This window comes from Hypomesus nipponensis, chromosome 1, assembly GCF_054491055.1.
Source record: "Hypomesus nipponensis isolate SF chromosome 1, ASM5449105v1, whole genome shotgun sequence".
Lineage (NCBI taxonomy): Eukaryota > Metazoa > Chordata > Actinopteri > Osmeriformes > Osmeridae > Hypomesus > Hypomesus nipponensis.
Genome location: NC_140361.1, coordinates 12,849,727 through 12,867,370, shown reverse-complemented (window position 1 = coordinate 12,867,370; position 17,644 = coordinate 12,849,727). Strand labels below are relative to the sequence as shown.

Sequence of the window (17,644 nt, the reverse complement as noted above, 5' to 3'; positions counted from 1 at the left end):
AAGGGTGATTTGTGTGCACAGACAAGTGGTAAATGCTCATTTTCCATGGTGTGAAAGTAACGTTAGTAGAAGGTTTGTGTTAACTTGACTGTAGCTGCTGGTAAGTATCGCTGTGTCTGCGATGAACACCGATTTAGGAACAGAGATCTCATGTTCACTCTAATCAGCTTTGGCGTGGATGTACACTCACTGTGAGAGGAGTGCTGTGCTCTACCTTCAGTGTATGTTTGTGTTAATCATTCACATTTACAGCCTAAGGACCACAATCTCCTGAGCAGCAGAAACAGGCAAAGGTCTCATCGACGCACCTGAACTGTCCTATCATTCTGGGAGAAGCACCTGTCTGGTAGGTCTCAACGCTCTGTCATCTAGGTTTTACTATTTGTGTTTCACTCTTAAGGAAAAATAACTGTGACTTTTTGAACACCATGTCTGAGCAAATTGCTCCTTGGGTTAAGAGGTGGGTGTTTTGGTCGGGATGGTGGAACTTTTGAGAGTTATGAAGTATAGGATTATTTTTTATTCCATGAATAGATTGGATTGTTGGATGCTAGTTGATTAAAAAAAACTTTTTTATATCATATCAGAGGCAATTTAAAAGCCATTTCTGAAGAAGGCTTTAATCAGACTAGTGTACGTATACTCATGGCTGTACTTCCACATGCACATGCTGAAAAAAATAATTTGTATTGTTAATTAGAAATAAGAATATCAGGGGTATGACTTATACATGGAAACATTTTATAAGGCCTTGATATGCTGCTTGGTAACCTAGTCAAATATTAACTCCCATATAGCAGACTTTATAGCTGATCTCTGTCATCAAGATTTACTGATACTACATTGACCTGACTGACATTCATTTTGTGGGAGAAGCTTTCATGTAGCCTCTCAATGTTGAAGATTTGAATATCAAACACATTAGTTTGTCTAGATGTGAGTGGGCCCTACACATTTTCAAATCATGTTATCACTTTTCAGTGGGTTACCCACATAAATGTAGTCCATATTTGACTTCAGTATGGTAATAGGCTTGACAAAGGATTCTGGCAGGCGATACCGTAGCATTCAGTCTCGCACACGCAGACTGGACAACAGTTTCTTTCCAAGGGCCATCAGGCTTCTGAATAGACATTGAGATGGATTCACCTCACACTGGTCACTTTATACACTATCACTTTCAGCTACTGGTTGCACTATCAGTAATATTGCACGATTGTACTTATCTTGTCTTAGGCTACAATAGGTTTTAAAGGTTAGTATAGGTTATTATGTGTATTAGAGGTTTAGTATATTGTATAGCATATGATATATTATCTGTATATTTAGGAGGTTTACTTATTTAGCATTGATGTAATCTATGTTCTATGTACTTATATGTCATGTTATGCTAGGTTGCCTTGCATTGTCTTGCCCTAAGAATTTCTGTACCTTGTGTTGTTCTGTGCATCTGACAATAAAAGACTTGGACTTGAACTTGAGGATTCACACAGCTGTGATTCCCCTTGTGAAATGTGGTAATGCCAAAGTGAGATGTACACTGTATCGTTAACATAGGTATTTTTGCAGTGTCGATGGCAGGGATGAAGGGAAGCATTTTTCTACTCTGTGTCTCAGTCCTTCTTGCATGTGGTGAGTACACACTTACCATCCTTTATAGACATTCTGTTAACATGTCAGCCAAATTCAGATGTTCATGACAGTAGATCTCAATGTAATAGGAAACACAGTCAACGTATGATGCCTTGGTACATTTACTAGTGGTGTCTACTACTGGTGTCTTTTTTACTTACTTAACTTATTAAACTTATTATTATAACTAAATTATTTTGCCCAAGGCATTTAATGAACACAGGAATATTTTTACAGTGAAGGCATTGTTTCACAAAATAATAATGATTAGTCCTTTCTTATGCGGGTTTTATGCATTTTCAACAGCTCAAGCCAATGTCAGTCCTGACGTAATATTAACTCCCATCTCGTTAAGGGAAGACCTGGCTATAAGTAGGTGTTTCTGCCCTTGACACTTGAAATATCAGTTGGTATGGTGTTTATGTTTGAACTGCCACATCAAACATTTTCTCTGTTTCTCCCAACAGATGCTTTTGCATTTCAAATACAAGCTACAGATGCAGATGGAGATATCTTAACATACCAAATTCAAGGAGTAAATGCAATCTACTTCAATTGCGACTTAAACTCTGGGGCCGTAACAATTCGGACCTCTTTGGACAGAGAAGTGGGTCTTCCTTGAATGGGTTAGTTCTTATCTGAACCTGACCATGTATGTTGTAGTATAACATTCATTTTGTTTTGTGGGTTATCTTCTCTAGAATGAACCAACGTTCTTTATCACAGTTGTTGTTTCAGATGGATCATACAACGTGAGTAAACACAATTCTTTTAACCATTGAAAGCCCCATATAACCCATCAAACACATGAAAATGTCTTTAACCTTGTCCTATATTACCTTGTTTCCTTTAGGAACCAAAGAGCCTCTTAATTATTTTAATGGATGCCAATGACAATAGGCCCATATTTCAAGATGCACCATACAATACAGAAATCAGAGAGGTAAGTGAATACCTGGATCTTTACCATGGTAACACAGTGCATCGTTTTCCACTCACATTATTAAGTACGGTTTTATTGTCAGTATAACATGTACTTAACATTTAAGCAAATTGTGTAAAAGCCTCCAATCACATACAAACAGTTGCAAAGCACCACTCTTTCTCAGCCTCATATTCAGTGGTAGTGAGGCTCTTTCCTATTGGTATATCACTATATTTACTACTATTGTATTTGCAACATTGTAAATGATAGGAATTATTGATGTAATTACAAGTTCAGTACATTTGACTTCATTTTAAAAGCCTTTTTTGCTTGATAAGTTGACAGTATAACATCCTGAAAATCCTGAAAATGTGTGTTACTAGGACACTGTTGTAGGCACGGTGCTGTTTAAAGTGACTGCCACTGACGCCGACACAGGTTCATCTTCCATTGTGTCATACAATATTGATGAAGTAAGTGATTATTGCTCAATTGGTCAAACTTATTTAGAACTCTGATATGAAAATGTAATATATTATTTGATGTGTCCATTAGGTTGTCCCGATTGGATCCAACCCATTTCAGATTGCAAGGACTGGAGATGTCAAACTGGTTTCAAAATTGAATTACAACAGTCTAAGTACCTTCTACCAGTTAAAGATAAATGCCTCTGTAAGTAGGCTTCTGAAATCTGTCAGTTCAAAAAAAAAAAATCATTTTACTAATGTAACTAACCCAGTATGTCATACAGTTTGTAACAATGTTATGAAATTATAATGATTTTAAATGTTACATAATTAGGAATTGTAAGAGACTATTATGTTTCGGACTTGCCATGATTGTGTATTTCATAACAGGATGGTGGAGGAATTCTGAATGGTGAACATGTAGTCCAGTCCAGCTTGGCCTTTGCCTTTATCACTGTGGTGGATGTTCCAGACCTCAACCCACAGTTTCTGAGCCTTCCTTACACAGCAGGGGTCAAGGAGCACTCCCCTGGGGTACGGCTCATCCTCAACACTGACTTCACCAGTGAATGAGTGTGTAGCTGTAAATGGAATTTGTGGTCGGGGCTCGATTTGAAATCAAGATGCCATCTCTCCTCCTTTCTTCTCTAGCTATGGGAAAACAGTTGACTGTGAACTAAACACATTGGTGTTGCTGAATCCTAAGAAAACACAGCATTTGTTTCGATTCTACAGAACATGTTTTCCATCTCCTTCCACATCCTATTTCTGAAACCTTGTCTTGATTTCCTCCCAGGGGACGTCTGTGATTACCGTGCGTGCCATTGACAGGGACACAGGCATCAATGATGATATCAGCTACAGCATTGAAAGTGAGATCTTTTTTTCACAGTGTTTTCTGAAAGGCTTTCGGTTGGCTAGATTGTGATAGCTAATGCTGGTGTTTGCTTAACAGGTTCCAATGCAGCAGATTTGTTTGACATCTCAGAGACTGATGGAACCATAACTGTCAAAGGAGACATTGACCGCGAGGCTTTGCTTGACATAAATTACGAAGTAGTCCTTGTTGTGAAGGTGAAGTTAAACTATGTTTGATTCTTGATATTAGTATTATATCTTGATTATATTATTGAATCTTCATCTACCATTTTAAACATGTGCATTCCAGGCCACTGAGGCTAATCCAAACATTGAAGGGTTCCGGGCCAACATCTCTGCTGAAGTGTCTATCTCCATCAGCGACATTAATGACAACAAACCCCGGTTCTACAGCTGTGACGCGGACAGCTGCAATGAGACCAACACTTTCACCGTTGATGTCCCGGAGCACTCCTCGGGGGCTGTACTCACTATCACAGTCAAAGACCCGGATCAGGTCAGACTCAACACAGAAAATACGTCTTCTATGTTACTGTCATTAGGCATGCCTTTATTGTAAGGACATTTTTGCTTCGGTTCTCGCTTGATGCAAAACACCGACTGTGTTTCTTCAGGGAACGAATGGCAGGTTTGTGCTATCGCTGGATGGAGCTGACAAGCAGCCTTTTGCCGTGACTCCTTCAAACGGAATCTCAGAGGGTCTGATTCAGATTGTGATCCGGAGCCCCGAGGAGGTGGACTATGAGAAGACGACCTCCATGGTTTTCCAGGTACATGAGAGAGAAGGAAGAGTCATACGATGTATTTATTTTGATGACGCGACCAATCCTTATTTTACTGAATTAAATAACCACCATTCAGACATGCCTCCAATGTTGTTTTATGTGTTCAAAAACATTGGTTCTGAGTCATTTGGAACTGGAATCAAAACAACTTCTTCCAAATGGGGGTAGAGATATGAAACAGACTGACTCTGTTATACAACAGGTGGTCAAAACAAACAAAGTGGTTGGATGTTGCCCAATGCCAGAATTATCCCCGCTCAACTGCGATAGGCATTACCAGGATAAGATGAGCAAAGCACTTGAGATCGATTTTACCTAAGGTGATTAAAGAGGTTAAGAGGAAAGTGTCGCACGCTTCACACTTGGTTGAATGCTCCACAGTGGAGATGTACTGTAGGTCCAATAGTCATGTCTGTGTTGTCACTTGACAGAATGACAGGCTATGTACAGTATATGTTACTGGCAAGACTGTGAAGCTGACACATTGTAACACATGCATGTGTTAAATGGATTATTGCGTCCAATCTTAAACTCCCAGCATGTTTTCATCTCTGCAGGTGATTGCCACAGACCCCGAAAACACCGTTGACTGCTGCTCCACGGCAACTGTCACCATACGGATCCAAGACATCAACGACAACAACCCCTCATTTAGGCAGGACACCTACAACCTGAAGCTGAATGAACACAGCCCCAATGGAACCACCGTGACCACCATAACAGTGAGTCCAAAATCATAACATCAGTGATTTATAAAGTAAAAATGCAATTTCATGTGTCGATTGCTGTGTGGTCATACCCACCATTGGCCACATGTCCGCTTGTTACAACAATTTTCCAAACTGTGTGGTTAGGTTTGATTTTTTTTTGCACAGGCAGAGGATCCAGACACTATGGATGTTGACAATATTCTCTACAGACTTCTTCCAGATAGCATGTATGTAACCAATGCAAAAACAATTATCATTTTGTACACAGAGTAGTACTATTCATTCTTAAATTTGTATGTTTCCCCACTTTATATTTTCAGATTGAAACGTTTTAACGTGGAACCAAAAACAGGGAGAATATTTGTGGTAAACAGTGATCTGATTGACCGTGAGGTAAACTCACTGTACTCTGCAACGTTGCAAGCAAGAGACCAAGCCAACAACACTGGGACCACAGTTCTGGAGATTACACTTACAGACATCAATGACCAGCCACCAATCATCATCAGAGATTTCTACAACGAATTTGTGAAAGAGGGACCAGGCAAAGATGGGGAGCTGGAGATTTCCATATTCGTAAGCAAATGTTCTACTGTACCTTGCCTGCCATGTAAACAGTACTTTAGTTCTTTAAATTACAGGTTCCTTATGAGGTTTGTCTGTGCGAAAGAAACCTCAGGTAAAATAACTGTTGAAACCCTTTACATGTTATAGTTCTAAGTTCCAAGAAAATCCCGTAAGGGTTTTCAATTCTCCCATGAATCTTTTTAAGGATTCTATGTAAAACATATATATCTGAGAGAGTAGTTTCCATTTCTACATTGCCATAAGTGAGCAAACTTGGCAATTTTGTAGTTTCTTCAGCAATAAGCTTTGACCGAGTTCAAGATTAGATAACTGCAGTGGTTTGTTGTTTTGAGGAGACATAGCTTCAGAATGAATTTTCTGGATGTTCATGCATGGCTCTGTTTTGAAACCATGTCAGGCTACTGATGCAGATGATGCAGACTTGCCCAACAGCCATATCCGGTATGCCATTGTAAACAGTGAGTACAGTGGTAACTTCACCATCGATCCCATCACCGGCGTACTGAAGAACAACGCATTACTGGATCGGGAATCTATTGATCCAGACCTGAATGGGAAGATTGAGCTGAATGTGACAGCTACTGACCTGGGTGTGCCAGCACTGTCAACCTGGGTCAGAGTTCTCATCAATGTGGAGGTGAGTCCACAGAGGGACCACACACACAGTGTGATACATAACCACCCCCGAACACTGCTCTGTGAAATGATCTATTGAATTACTGTATATTCTAATATTGTGATGTCAATGGTGATCATGTTAAGAAGATGCGAAAAAGGCTTAGTTTGTATGATTTTTCTCGTGAAATAACGATTGTAAAATGTCTATATTGAAACTTCAAGAGGTGTTCACTCTTTTGCTTTGGATTTCAGGACATAAATGACAACTCTCCGATGTTTAATGAAACTTCATATACATTCACAGTCGATGAAGGAATGAAAGGTACAGACTGATTTGTTTGAACCCAACATTTACATGTGTCTACCAAATGTTCATCCGAAACCAGCCCCATGCTCTCGTCGCAGGCCACAATTTTGCCTGCTGAATCTGTTTCTTTCCACTGAACAGGTGTCTTTGTTGGCTCTGTCCTGGCTGAGGATCACGACCAAACCAAGGAAAACAACCGGATCTCCTTCAGCATCCTCGACGGCAGCTTTGGCAGCTTCATCATCAAGACAGAAGCGATCGCAGACGGAGTCTACAAAGGCGGCATTTTCGTTGATCCGGACGTCCAGCTGGACTACGAGAGCATCCACAAGTCCTACTCGTTGCGGGTGAGGGCGGAAGACCTGGGCCTGAGCACAGCCACTGTGATGGTGGAGGTGATCGTGGATGACGTCAACGACGAGAGGCCCGTGTTCAAACCCTCCGTGCCCCTCAGCGTCAAAGAGAACACCACCTACACTGGGGCTTTGGGGAGGTTCAATGCAACGGACCCGGACACCAACCACTCTCTGGTGTACCAGCTGGTGTCCACCCAGTGTCGCTGCCTGGGCCTTCTGGGCCCCTGCAAGGAGGACTGGTTCACCCTGGAGCCCTCGGGGGAGATCCTGCTCAACGAGGACTTTGTGATTGACTACGAGAGCTGTCAGGAGGTGTTGATAGAAGCCCAGGTGGTGGATGTTTACACAGAGCAAGGAGACAACAGCAGCATCACTACTGGTCAGCCTGAGATTTGTTTATGAAAAAAAAGGAGGTGTTCATTGATGTATTTCCCTTTGCCATTTTTCTATTTATATGTACTGTTTAGAACAAATGTATGAAGTTCTTCACATGCATGTATACACATACACTGTTCTTGTATTTCAGGAAAACTGGTGGTCAATATTTTAGACATCAATGACAATGCCCCAGAGTTCATAGAATCAGACAATGTTTTGGGTAAGTCATTTTACAACACCGTTTTGGATTACCATGGTAATCCACCATTTATGGGTTTAGGTGGAAATTACATTTGTAATTTTGCAATTTATCAGACATGATGTATTTGCTGTTTTACAATGACTGAATGATGTATCAATTATAACTGTTTACCTTTTTTACTGTATATCTGTTGACATTTGACTAAAGTATAATTGTTCAGGGTTTTTTTATGCTTTTAATGTTTTTAAACACATTAAACAATTGCATTTGGTATGTTGGGTTTCACGGTGTGTTAACCAAACCTTTTGGCCCTCCAGTTATAGTGTCAGAGAGCGCTAACAAAGGCACCACGGTCGCAGACGTTAGTGTGAGTATATCTTTGAAACACATTCATTGCACATCTGTCTTGCGGACTAGATATGAATTCAAGTTACTCTCCTCCAAAACAGGCACGTGATCGGGATTCTGGAATCAATAAACAAATGACCTTTGAGGTAACAGATGTGAAATTCCTGGATTCGAACAATCACACAACCCCCATGAGCAACGTTTTTGGAGCCCGCACCACACAGGAAGGGGACATATTTGTTGGAATTATTCAGTAAGTGTCCAACAATACCAATACAATACCATATCATGAAAACATGTTAAACAGATAAACGCTATGTGAGTAAGTCTTATGAAAGGAAAGACACAGCAAAGATACAACAAAGTAACATGCGAGTGAATGACAAACATTTGAACCACACAGATCTCTCCAGGCGCTTGATATTGAGCTTAAGGGGAAGTACTTGGTAACTGTGTCAGCTACTGACAGTGGGAAACTGTCCACTGACACCGTTTTAGAGGTGAGCTCCCCTGAGACACAGCTATGTTATGTGTCTCCTTATTTACCTCTTTCTTTTCTTATTTCTTTCTCTCTCTCTCTCTCTCTCTCTCTCTCTCTCTCTCTCTCTCTCTCTCTCTCTCTCTCTTTCTCTCTCTCTCTCTCTCTCTCTCTCTCTCTCTCTCTCTCTTTCTCTCTGTCTCTTTCTCTCTCTCTCACACACACACATGTATATTTGCTCTCTCCCTGATAAGATGCTTCTTTTTCCAGATTTTCACAATTGATATATCTTTCAAGATCGAACTTCGATTCAGTACTTCGTTGGCTTATGTCAATGAAAACCTCAACCCGATCAAGATGTGAGAATACAAGTTATCCTCTTTAGACTGTCACATTACATTACAGTACAATTTAAACACTAAGCATGCTTACTCAACCTTAAAGTGGTTGTTATTAACAATACCAATACTGTACTATGTATCTGTAAAAGGATACAACTCAAATTGCTGCACTTTGTTCTGGTCATTTATATTTGTAATGTTGTCGTTTCAGCGCTCTCACAGCTGCCACAAAAGCAGCTGTTCAGGTGTTCACCATTAGGGAAGAGGTAACCTCTTCAAGGTCTGTGTTCGAAGTTCAGGGACATTGCACCTTTTTACAATGAAGCTAAACAATATGACAAAATGATTTTCATTTTGATATTGTACATCTTCTTCAGCTTTGTTGAATTTTAAGATTTCCTCATTACGTTGAATTTTAAGATTTCCTCATTAAAGAATTGCTTGATAATCACAGTCATGATTAGGATTTTCCACCAGGTGGTGCTAATATCGACCCACTTGTGAATGAATGAATGTATGTATGTATGTATGTATGTATGTATGTATGTACGTATGTCAACATAGTCACATAAACAGTATGTTCATATATTTATGTTGTAACAGTCTCCTGACGTCATGCCATTATCTTTCTCCAGGGCTGCAGGGGACACTATCATGGAGGTGTATGTTGTGTATCCTAACGGGACCGCCCTTACCTCTACAACTGTGGAAAACATGCTGTCTGTCCCTGAGCACGCAGCCATCCTCAGTCAGTTTGGCCTCAAGCACATAGTAAGCTCATAGATTCAGAGCACTTCTAATTTCATTAGACATTCAGCCGATCCTTTACTCATAGTCCATCTTTGTTGATGGACATAGATTGGAATGGCTTGACGTTTAAATGAGTCCAGAACGCTGAACACTGCCGGGTTCTCCCTTAAGAGGAACCTGTCTGACCCTTCTGGTGTGACAGTGTGTGTGAGATGCCACTTCTTGTCTCAGCCTGTGTCCTTCCTGCCACATCTCAGGGGACAGGAGTCCAGGACCCAAAGAAGATCGACCCGTTTCTCTTTGGTCTACTGGGCCTGGTGGCGGGCCTTCTCATTGTCCTGGTTGTCTTGACAACCTCCCTGGTGTGCATGCGAAGGAGGTGAGTCAGATAGTCAGTCAGACCATCAGTCAGTCAGACAGTCAGCCAGTTCTGACCTACATGCGACCGCTTTTCTAACTTACTGAGGGCTCTATCCTAGCTACCAGACCAAGCTGAAGGCAGCGAAGGCCATGAAATCTGCCGCTGCCATGTCTGACAATAAGAACCAGAAGACTGGGCCTGTGGTCCCTGGAACCAACAAGTACACCATGGAGGGGTGAGGACAGAGATTCTAGCATTTTAGGGTTAAGAACCTTCTAGAATCCTCAGTATCAGGGTCCTAGTGTATTCTACGGTGACGAGGATCATGATCACAACCTCAGTGTGTGGACCTGACTGTGTGTGTTTGTCACCAGAGCCAACCCCGTGCTCAACCTCAACATAGATACTGCCACCGACCTGGGCTTCGATGAGGAGGGGTCCAGTGCTGACAGAGTCAGGTACACACTGCACAAGCACACACACACATACACACACACACACACAGACATACACACGTACACATTAACAAACACACATAAACACATTCATATTTACAAACATACATACACACACACACACACACACACACACACACACACACACACAGGGAGAGAACTGCTTATATATTTACTGCCTGCATGCAGTGATTAAAGCTGGGAGATCCACACTATGGTTAGAGGTCACTGAACGGGACACATTCCAGTTTGACATTCTGTCACAGTAAGACCCAACAGCATGGCTTCTGTGGTGAGATGGAGAACTGGCAGACACTAAGTGACTTTTCACCCAACCTCCATTTTGTTCCACACAGTTGTCCCTTCTGTGACCATGAGCAAAACCATTTTCCTCTTCTTAAGGGAGCAATACCATTTCAACGAATGTATCTACTTGTAATGATCTTGTATGAAAACAAACCACAACATTACTGTAACATGTAAAGCCTTCCTGTTATGACTCTAATTCAGCCTTTTCCCCCTTCCTTTATTTCCTCATGAAAGTCTCAATTCGTTGGACATTGACATTAACTATTCTGAGAAGGACCCAATGCCTATGACGGTACAGCCTCGTCACACATCTCTCTGTGTACACTCCCTGTCCATGATACCCACAATCCTTAGCAGCTGTGTGGATATGACATGTCCATCTGTGTGAGACTGACCGTGTTTGTGTGTGTGTGTGCCCAGATTATAAAGGAGGAGGACGAGGACAGCTATGTGCCGGACTATATTGAACCTCTGGGGGCAGCGTTGGCCGAGCGAGGGAAGAGGAGAGACGCCGACAGTCCTCTCCTCACCTTCACCAACCCAGCCTTCAGCACCACCGACCTGTAACACACTTACACAGTCAACAGACTGTGAACACTGGCAGGGATTAGCCCCTCCACAATGAACTCTCTCACAAAGACGGCTTTGCCCTACTATTACATCTTAGTCTGTCTTTTTTATGAATTCACTTCAGGTTCTATGAAAATGCTTTTGTCATTTATTTAGCATTTGCTCTGATTATTTTACAGCAATCTTGCATCACTAACTTATTGTACAACATTATTAGATTCATTGATTTGCCAAGCTGTCTTTTTGAAGTCATAATTTCTCTTAACAACAACAGTCAAACTGTTCAAGCAGTAAGAAGCAACGTAAAGGCTTAAAGTATATTGCGGAAAGCAAACAACTTGAAAAGTTAAGCTGCACATGTGAGTTTCTTTATTGATTTAATAATGTCTGAAACAGTTTTTGAAATCATTTGGATTTCCAGTGTCTTTTAATAACTGTCTTTTTCTTTTTGCATTGAAAAAAATAATAAACAAGCAAACATCTGGCACCATATCCTGTAATGAATACACATTTTAAATTTAGTCTCTATATTAGAATTTTGTGATAAATTGTATTAAATGTATTACTCATTGTGTAATACACACATATATATATATATATATATATATATATATATATATATATATATATATATATATATATATATATATATATATATACAGACTGGCCAAACATTCAGCAGAGTGCTTATTTCTAAGATATTCCTGTGCTTGGGGCCTGAGACAGTTCTAAACGACCTTGCCAACCTTTTTCTGTGTTGAATTCGGTATAAAATTGGCCTAGATATCTATATATACATATTTGAATATATGTAGGGCAAGTGCAATTGAATAAACAGGTTTTCTCTACATGTGCATTTCCAAATTATTAACACATAAAACACCACAGAAAGATCCACACAGCTTAAACAGGAATGATGTACACATACAGGTATTAAGAATTATTTCACTTCACAATTAGCCACAGGTGACCACAATAAAAATAAATAAAATAAATAACACAATGAATGTGTAACTTTGTTTTGATTGTTATTTCTCAAGAACATTACCATGATTGTTCGATTGCCAATAAACACCTTATAAAATGTATCTGTATCACAATAACACACTCACATTTTAATATGAAACACAATAGCCACACACTGTACCAAAATATATGACACAGGACATCTAAAATGCACTGTTTCATGGCTAGAAGATGCCTCTCATGTTTACACTGTGAATCATCAAACCCTCTCCAAAACATGACCTGATCTGACTGAGATTGTGAAAAGGTGGCAAAGTTTGTTCAGTGACAGACTGTCATTCTCCTGGAACGCACACTCAAACACCCTTAATCTCTTCAATTCTTGATCTGTGAGGACTAAAGACTGAACCCACACCGAGTACTTCTTTGTCTACCTTTCCACAGGAGAGACATGAGCGATGGACACACAGCTGCATGCAAACTTTCAGAGCACAATGAAAAGTATCTGAAATGAGAAAGTACATTTCTGTAGCTCAAAGTAAGCGAAAATGTTCAGAAGCAACACAGATAAACACAATCAAATAAAGTCACCTTTCTGTCCCTGTCTGTCACTGTCTTTCTGAGTCCCTGATTCGAAGTCGATCAAACAAAGAGTTTGAAGTTGATTGAAATGAATTACCATGGCATTGTGCTCTTTGACGCTCTCAAGCCTCCTCCCCGTTACATGGACTGTACACTATTAAAATTGATTGATTGATTCTTTTCCTACCTTTGGTCAGACATCTTTAGTCAGCTAGCCTGAGCTGTAAACCTTCTCTTGAGATAGCATGTTACACCTGCAGTCAGTTGTAATGACATCCCAGGACCTGTGTCTGAGGTGGAGGGTGTGTGACGACGCCGCTGGCCTGTGCTCTCCTCTCTCCTCAGAGTCACTCCGTGGCGTGGGCTCTGGAGCAGCAGTGAGGCTGCTGCATGTTCTGCAACAACAGGCGGAAAGGGTTGCGCCTCTGGCGTCCTCTCTTCGCCTCCCCTCTCCTCCCAGCCCTGCTTTTCCCCTCTCCCCCCTGGCCGGGGCCTCCGGCGGGAGGTGGCGTGGAGGGGAGGGGAGTGGCGGAGGGACTGAGAGGGGGAGGGGGAGGTAGGGCGGAGGACGGCTGCTTCTTGTGTTTCTTCACCTGCTTCTCCAGGTGCTTCTGGATGGCCGAGCCCAACACGGCCACCTCCACCACGGCTCCGTACACCTCCCAGGTCATCCCCTTCTCGTCCCAGCACACCTCCTGCACCAGCTCCTCGGAGTTCGCCTCAGACTTCTGCTCTGCTTGCTTCTCCTGCTCTCCTCCTGGCTCTCCCTCTTTCGCTTTCTCTTTCTCTCCCTCTTTCTCTCTCTCTTTTTCTCCCTCTTTCTCTCTTTCTTTCTCTCCTACTTTCTCTCCCTCTTTCTCACCCTCTTTCTCCGTCTCTTTCTCCCTCTCTTTCTCTCCCTCTTTCTCTCTCTCTTTCTCTCTTTCTTTCTCTCCCACTTTCTCTCCCTCTTTCTCTCTCTCTTTCTCTCTTTCTTTCTCTCCCACTTTCTCTCCTACTTTCTCTCCCACTTTCTCTCCTTTTTTCTCTCCCTCTTTCTCTCCCTCTTTGTCCCTCTCTTTTTTTCCCTCTTTTGCTCTCTCTTTCTTTCTCTCTTTCTCTCCCACTTTCTCTCCCACTTTTTCTCCCACTTTCTCTCCCTCTTTCTCTTTCTCTCCCTTTTTCTCTCCCTCTTCCTCTCTCTCTTTCTTCACCTCTTTCTTCATGGTTTTGTTTGGCTCTACTGCTTTCTCTCCCTCTTTATCCTTTGATGTCTCATTCACCTTTCTCTGGAGGGAAAGCTCTTTCTCGTCCTCTTTGCCGTCAGTATTCTCTTTTGTTTGGAAATTGATTCTTTCTTTTCCTTCCTTCTGTGCCTCCTTTTCAGATCCCTCGTCTGCTTTTTCTTTTTTCTCATCCTCTGACCCCCACTCTTTTACATCCATTTCCCCTTCTGCCCCCTCCTCCACTCTCCTGTCCTCCATCTCCACTCGCTCTCTCTCGCTGGTGTCTGGGAAGGCGAGGGCGGTGGGCGTCCTGGGGGTCATGGGAGCCGTGGCGACAGAGCGGTACTCCACCTTCCGACCCGCATGCATCTCAACGCCCCCGGTCTCCACGTCAGCGGCCCCCAGCTTGGTGGAGGAGTACAGGAAGTGGAAGGCGCCGGCCCCCTCAGGGGGGGTCATGGGGCTGGTGGCCACAGACTGACACTGGACCACCTCCAGACTGACCTGGGTCTGGATGTGCTGCAGTCTGGCTGGAGATCCAGGGACCTGGTCAAGCTTCTGCAGTCTAGCACCTAGCCCCGTGCCCTCACTGGAACATGCTGTCTTCTTCATTCCTTTGCCTTCTGCATGCTCTAAAGATTCATTTTGATTTGGGGACTGCAGCACCACATGGTCTTTGTCTGTTTGGAGGTGTTCACTTGAGTTAGGGGAGGACTTCTCCTTCTGGAGCGTGTCATTCTCATCTGTTGGCGGGGTTTTCCTTGTCTCATGGATCATCATGTCTTCCCCGGTTCCTGTAGCTGCCTGCTCTGTCGTTGCTACGCCAACCACTGCACTGTTAACCTCCATGGGGCTGTCTTCAGCGTTCAGCTCCCCATGTTCATCTACCCTCCGCAGGTCAGGTTCGGCAGAGACAGTCTGCTGTCCTGCCCCTCCCTCTTCCTCCTTAGCCTCCTCCTGGTCCTCAGGGCTGTCATGGTGGGTCACCAGGATGGTGATATCTTGATCCATGGTTCCCATCCTCTGCAGGTGTTGATGTGGCTCTTCCTCTGCAGGGTCTTCAACACTGGAGTCGCAACATCCGTTGGAATCTGCCGCCTCGGTTCGGGGGCGGTTCACCGAGGTGGCTGACGGCGGGTCGGAGTTCGAGGCGGTCTGTTTGGTCCCCTTTCTTGGAGTGGTGCATTTGGCGGCAGGAGCTAAGTCCAGTTGAGGATACATCTCCATGTGGCTCGTCTCCCATTCAGACACACGCTTGATCTTCTCCCCTTCTGAATTCTCCTCCGCCCCCTCCTCCACTGTCCTCTCTTCTGTCTGCACTCGCTCTCTCTCGCTGGTTTCTGGGAAGGCGAGGGCGGTGGGCGTCCTGGGGGTCATGGGAGCCGTGGCGACAGAGCGGTACTCCACCTTCCGACCCGCATGCATCTCAACGCCCCCGGTCTCCACGTCAGCGGCCCCCAGCTTGGTGGAGGAGTACAGGAAGTGGAAGGCGCCGGCCCCCTCAGGGGGGGTCATGGGGCTGGTGGCCACAGACTGACACTGGACCACCTCCAGACTGACCTGGGTCTGGATGTGCTGCAGTCTGGCTGGAGATCCAGGGACCTGGTGCTCTCTGGACGACCCCCCCACCACCTTCTCTCTCTCTGCCTCTGTGTCTATCTCCTGGCTCCTTTGTTTCTCCGTGGTACAATGGAAGGTCTCCTTCTGAATGCCACTGTCCGCATGTGAGGCGTCGGTCTCGGGGAGCTGTTCCAGAGATGCCCGGGGGCTGCCTGGTTCCCCTGCCTCCGTAGTGTCTGCTGGGGTTGGCAGCTCCACCGCCGAGTCTGGAGGTCCCACCTCAGGCTGATCTGCTGCTGGGCCACTGCTGGTCTGAGTGACGTGCTCCACGCAGGCAGAGTCCAGCTCTGGGCCCTCTGGAGGTTCCTCAGGAGCAGGGGTGATGGTGATGTCGCAACCGCTCCAGCCATCTCCACGGGGAGCACAGGAAGCGCTGGGAGAGCTGGGGTCCTCTGCCGGCTCAGGTTCAAAGAGGGCTTCAGCTGGACTTCTCGTCTCGTCTTTGAGGCTTCCCATCCCCGCTGACGCCACGGCGACTCAACCCACGCTCACCTGCACACACACACACACACGACAGGAAGGAGCACACGCAGGCACTTGGTTTGGACCACTTCACTATGACAACAGACACGATGTCAACACGATCCGAATGGTGACATGTGACAACATCGAATGAGAGCGAGGAAGAAAAAGGGTCATTGTTTTGACAATTCTACATCTCAGAGACTTTCTTAATGCCTACGTATGTGTACCACGTCACAACTAGTCTGAAGGCACCCCATGTGGAGCTGCTGCATTCAGTGTGAATGAGAACAATGATTTTCTGCCATCGCACCCATTTCTATTTGCATAATGCTGTTCTCCATATTTCAGAACAGCTGATGTCAAGGCTCCAGTGTTGTTTGGAACTTAGCAGAAGATAGCAGAAGCCTTCTGTCGGTTGAGTAGGTACACATCCAAAATTACAACCTGTGACTGGCCTTATCGTCTAGCACGTACTGTCAAATATCACATCGTTAGATTCCAAGTGTTTTAGGTGTGAGCTGAATGTAACAAAACCTGGAACAGTCAAATTAAACAGTATCATCACAGCCTAAAAAGTAATCCAGCCAAAACATGATTCTGGTACAAATGCAGTGGACAAAGACAACATTGGATCTATTTTTGGATGACTCGCAATTAGACGCTGAAATGATACATACCTCAACACTCAAACCAAATATGAAGTCCGTCCATGTTACAGTGAGAGGCTTGAGATCAAAGTCCGTTAAACATCTATCTGTAAATCAACACGTATCTTCTTCCCTCTATTTTTCTGTCTGTCTCACTCTCTCTCTTCTCTCTTTCTCTCTCTCTCTCTCTCTCTCTCTCTCTCTCTCTCTCTCTCTCTCTCTCTCTCTCTCACTCTCTCTTTCTCTCTCTCTTTCTCTCTCTCTTTCTCTCTGTGCTTCTTTCTCTCCTGTTGATGGCTGTTGATTGTAGCTACATGTTTGGTTTCTGGAAGAATCTTTGTGTAAAAGGCAATCCTTGGGTTGATGCTGTGGCTGGGAGTATTGAAAAGATTCAGGCTTCCAGTTTCCTTGGAAACCGCTGTGGGTTTCTGGCAGTGAAAGGTAATGGAGATGACAAAGTCTCTCTGCCTCCCGCTCTCATCAACAGCAAATGATAGTAATTAATGTCAGGTTCTCATAGCAACACTATAGTTTTGGAGTATGATTGTGCTACATGATTAGAAGAAACAAGTTAACCCTGTAGGGATCTATAGATTACATAGATACATTCCCCAGCAATACAGAGAAAACCTGGGCTGGTGACTTGGATGTCTCTGATCAATTACAAAAGCCAACACTTCCTGCTGTGCAAGGCAGTGCA

At 43.6% G+C, this 17,644-nt stretch overlaps 2 protein-coding genes across 2 annotated transcripts; one reads left to right on the top strand and one right to left on the bottom strand.

Moving 5' to 3' along the window:
- Nucleotides 1-1,574: 1,574 nt before the first annotated feature.
- On the top strand, nucleotides 1,575-11,628 carry cdhr2 (cadherin related family member 2). The gene is made up of 30 exons (XM_084699112.1): nucleotides 1,575-1,632; nucleotides 1,939-2,004; nucleotides 2,100-2,239; nucleotides 2,334-2,384; nucleotides 2,486-2,575; nucleotides 2,941-3,030; nucleotides 3,113-3,229; nucleotides 3,415-3,558; nucleotides 3,821-3,896; nucleotides 3,980-4,098; nucleotides 4,193-4,399; nucleotides 4,518-4,673; nucleotides 5,246-5,410; nucleotides 5,564-5,625; nucleotides 5,719-5,974; nucleotides 6,384-6,623; nucleotides 6,857-6,926; nucleotides 7,053-7,646; nucleotides 7,794-7,865; nucleotides 8,165-8,214; nucleotides 8,297-8,448; nucleotides 8,599-8,695; nucleotides 8,944-9,032; nucleotides 9,226-9,294; nucleotides 9,650-9,785; nucleotides 10,022-10,143; nucleotides 10,244-10,360; nucleotides 10,500-10,583; nucleotides 11,124-11,181; nucleotides 11,310-11,628. Exons 1-30 carry the CDS (start codon nucleotides 1,575-1,577, stop codon nucleotides 11,454-11,456), a joined length of 3,894 nt encoding a protein of 1,297 aa, XP_084555238.1. The 3' UTR covers nucleotides 11,457-11,628.
- Nucleotides 11,629-13,354: 1,726 nt separating this feature from the next.
- gprin1 (G protein regulated inducer of neurite outgrowth 1) lies at nucleotides 13,355-16,288 on the bottom strand. The gene is made up of 3 exons (XM_084699050.1): nucleotides 14,231-16,288; nucleotides 14,006-14,146; nucleotides 13,355-13,786 (listed from the first exon to the last, which is right to left on the bottom strand). The coding sequence occupies exons 1-3, from the start codon at nucleotides 16,286-16,288 to the stop codon at nucleotides 13,355-13,357; spliced, it is 2,631 nt and encodes an 876-aa protein (XP_084555176.1).
- Nucleotides 16,289-17,644: the final 1,356 nt, after the last annotated feature.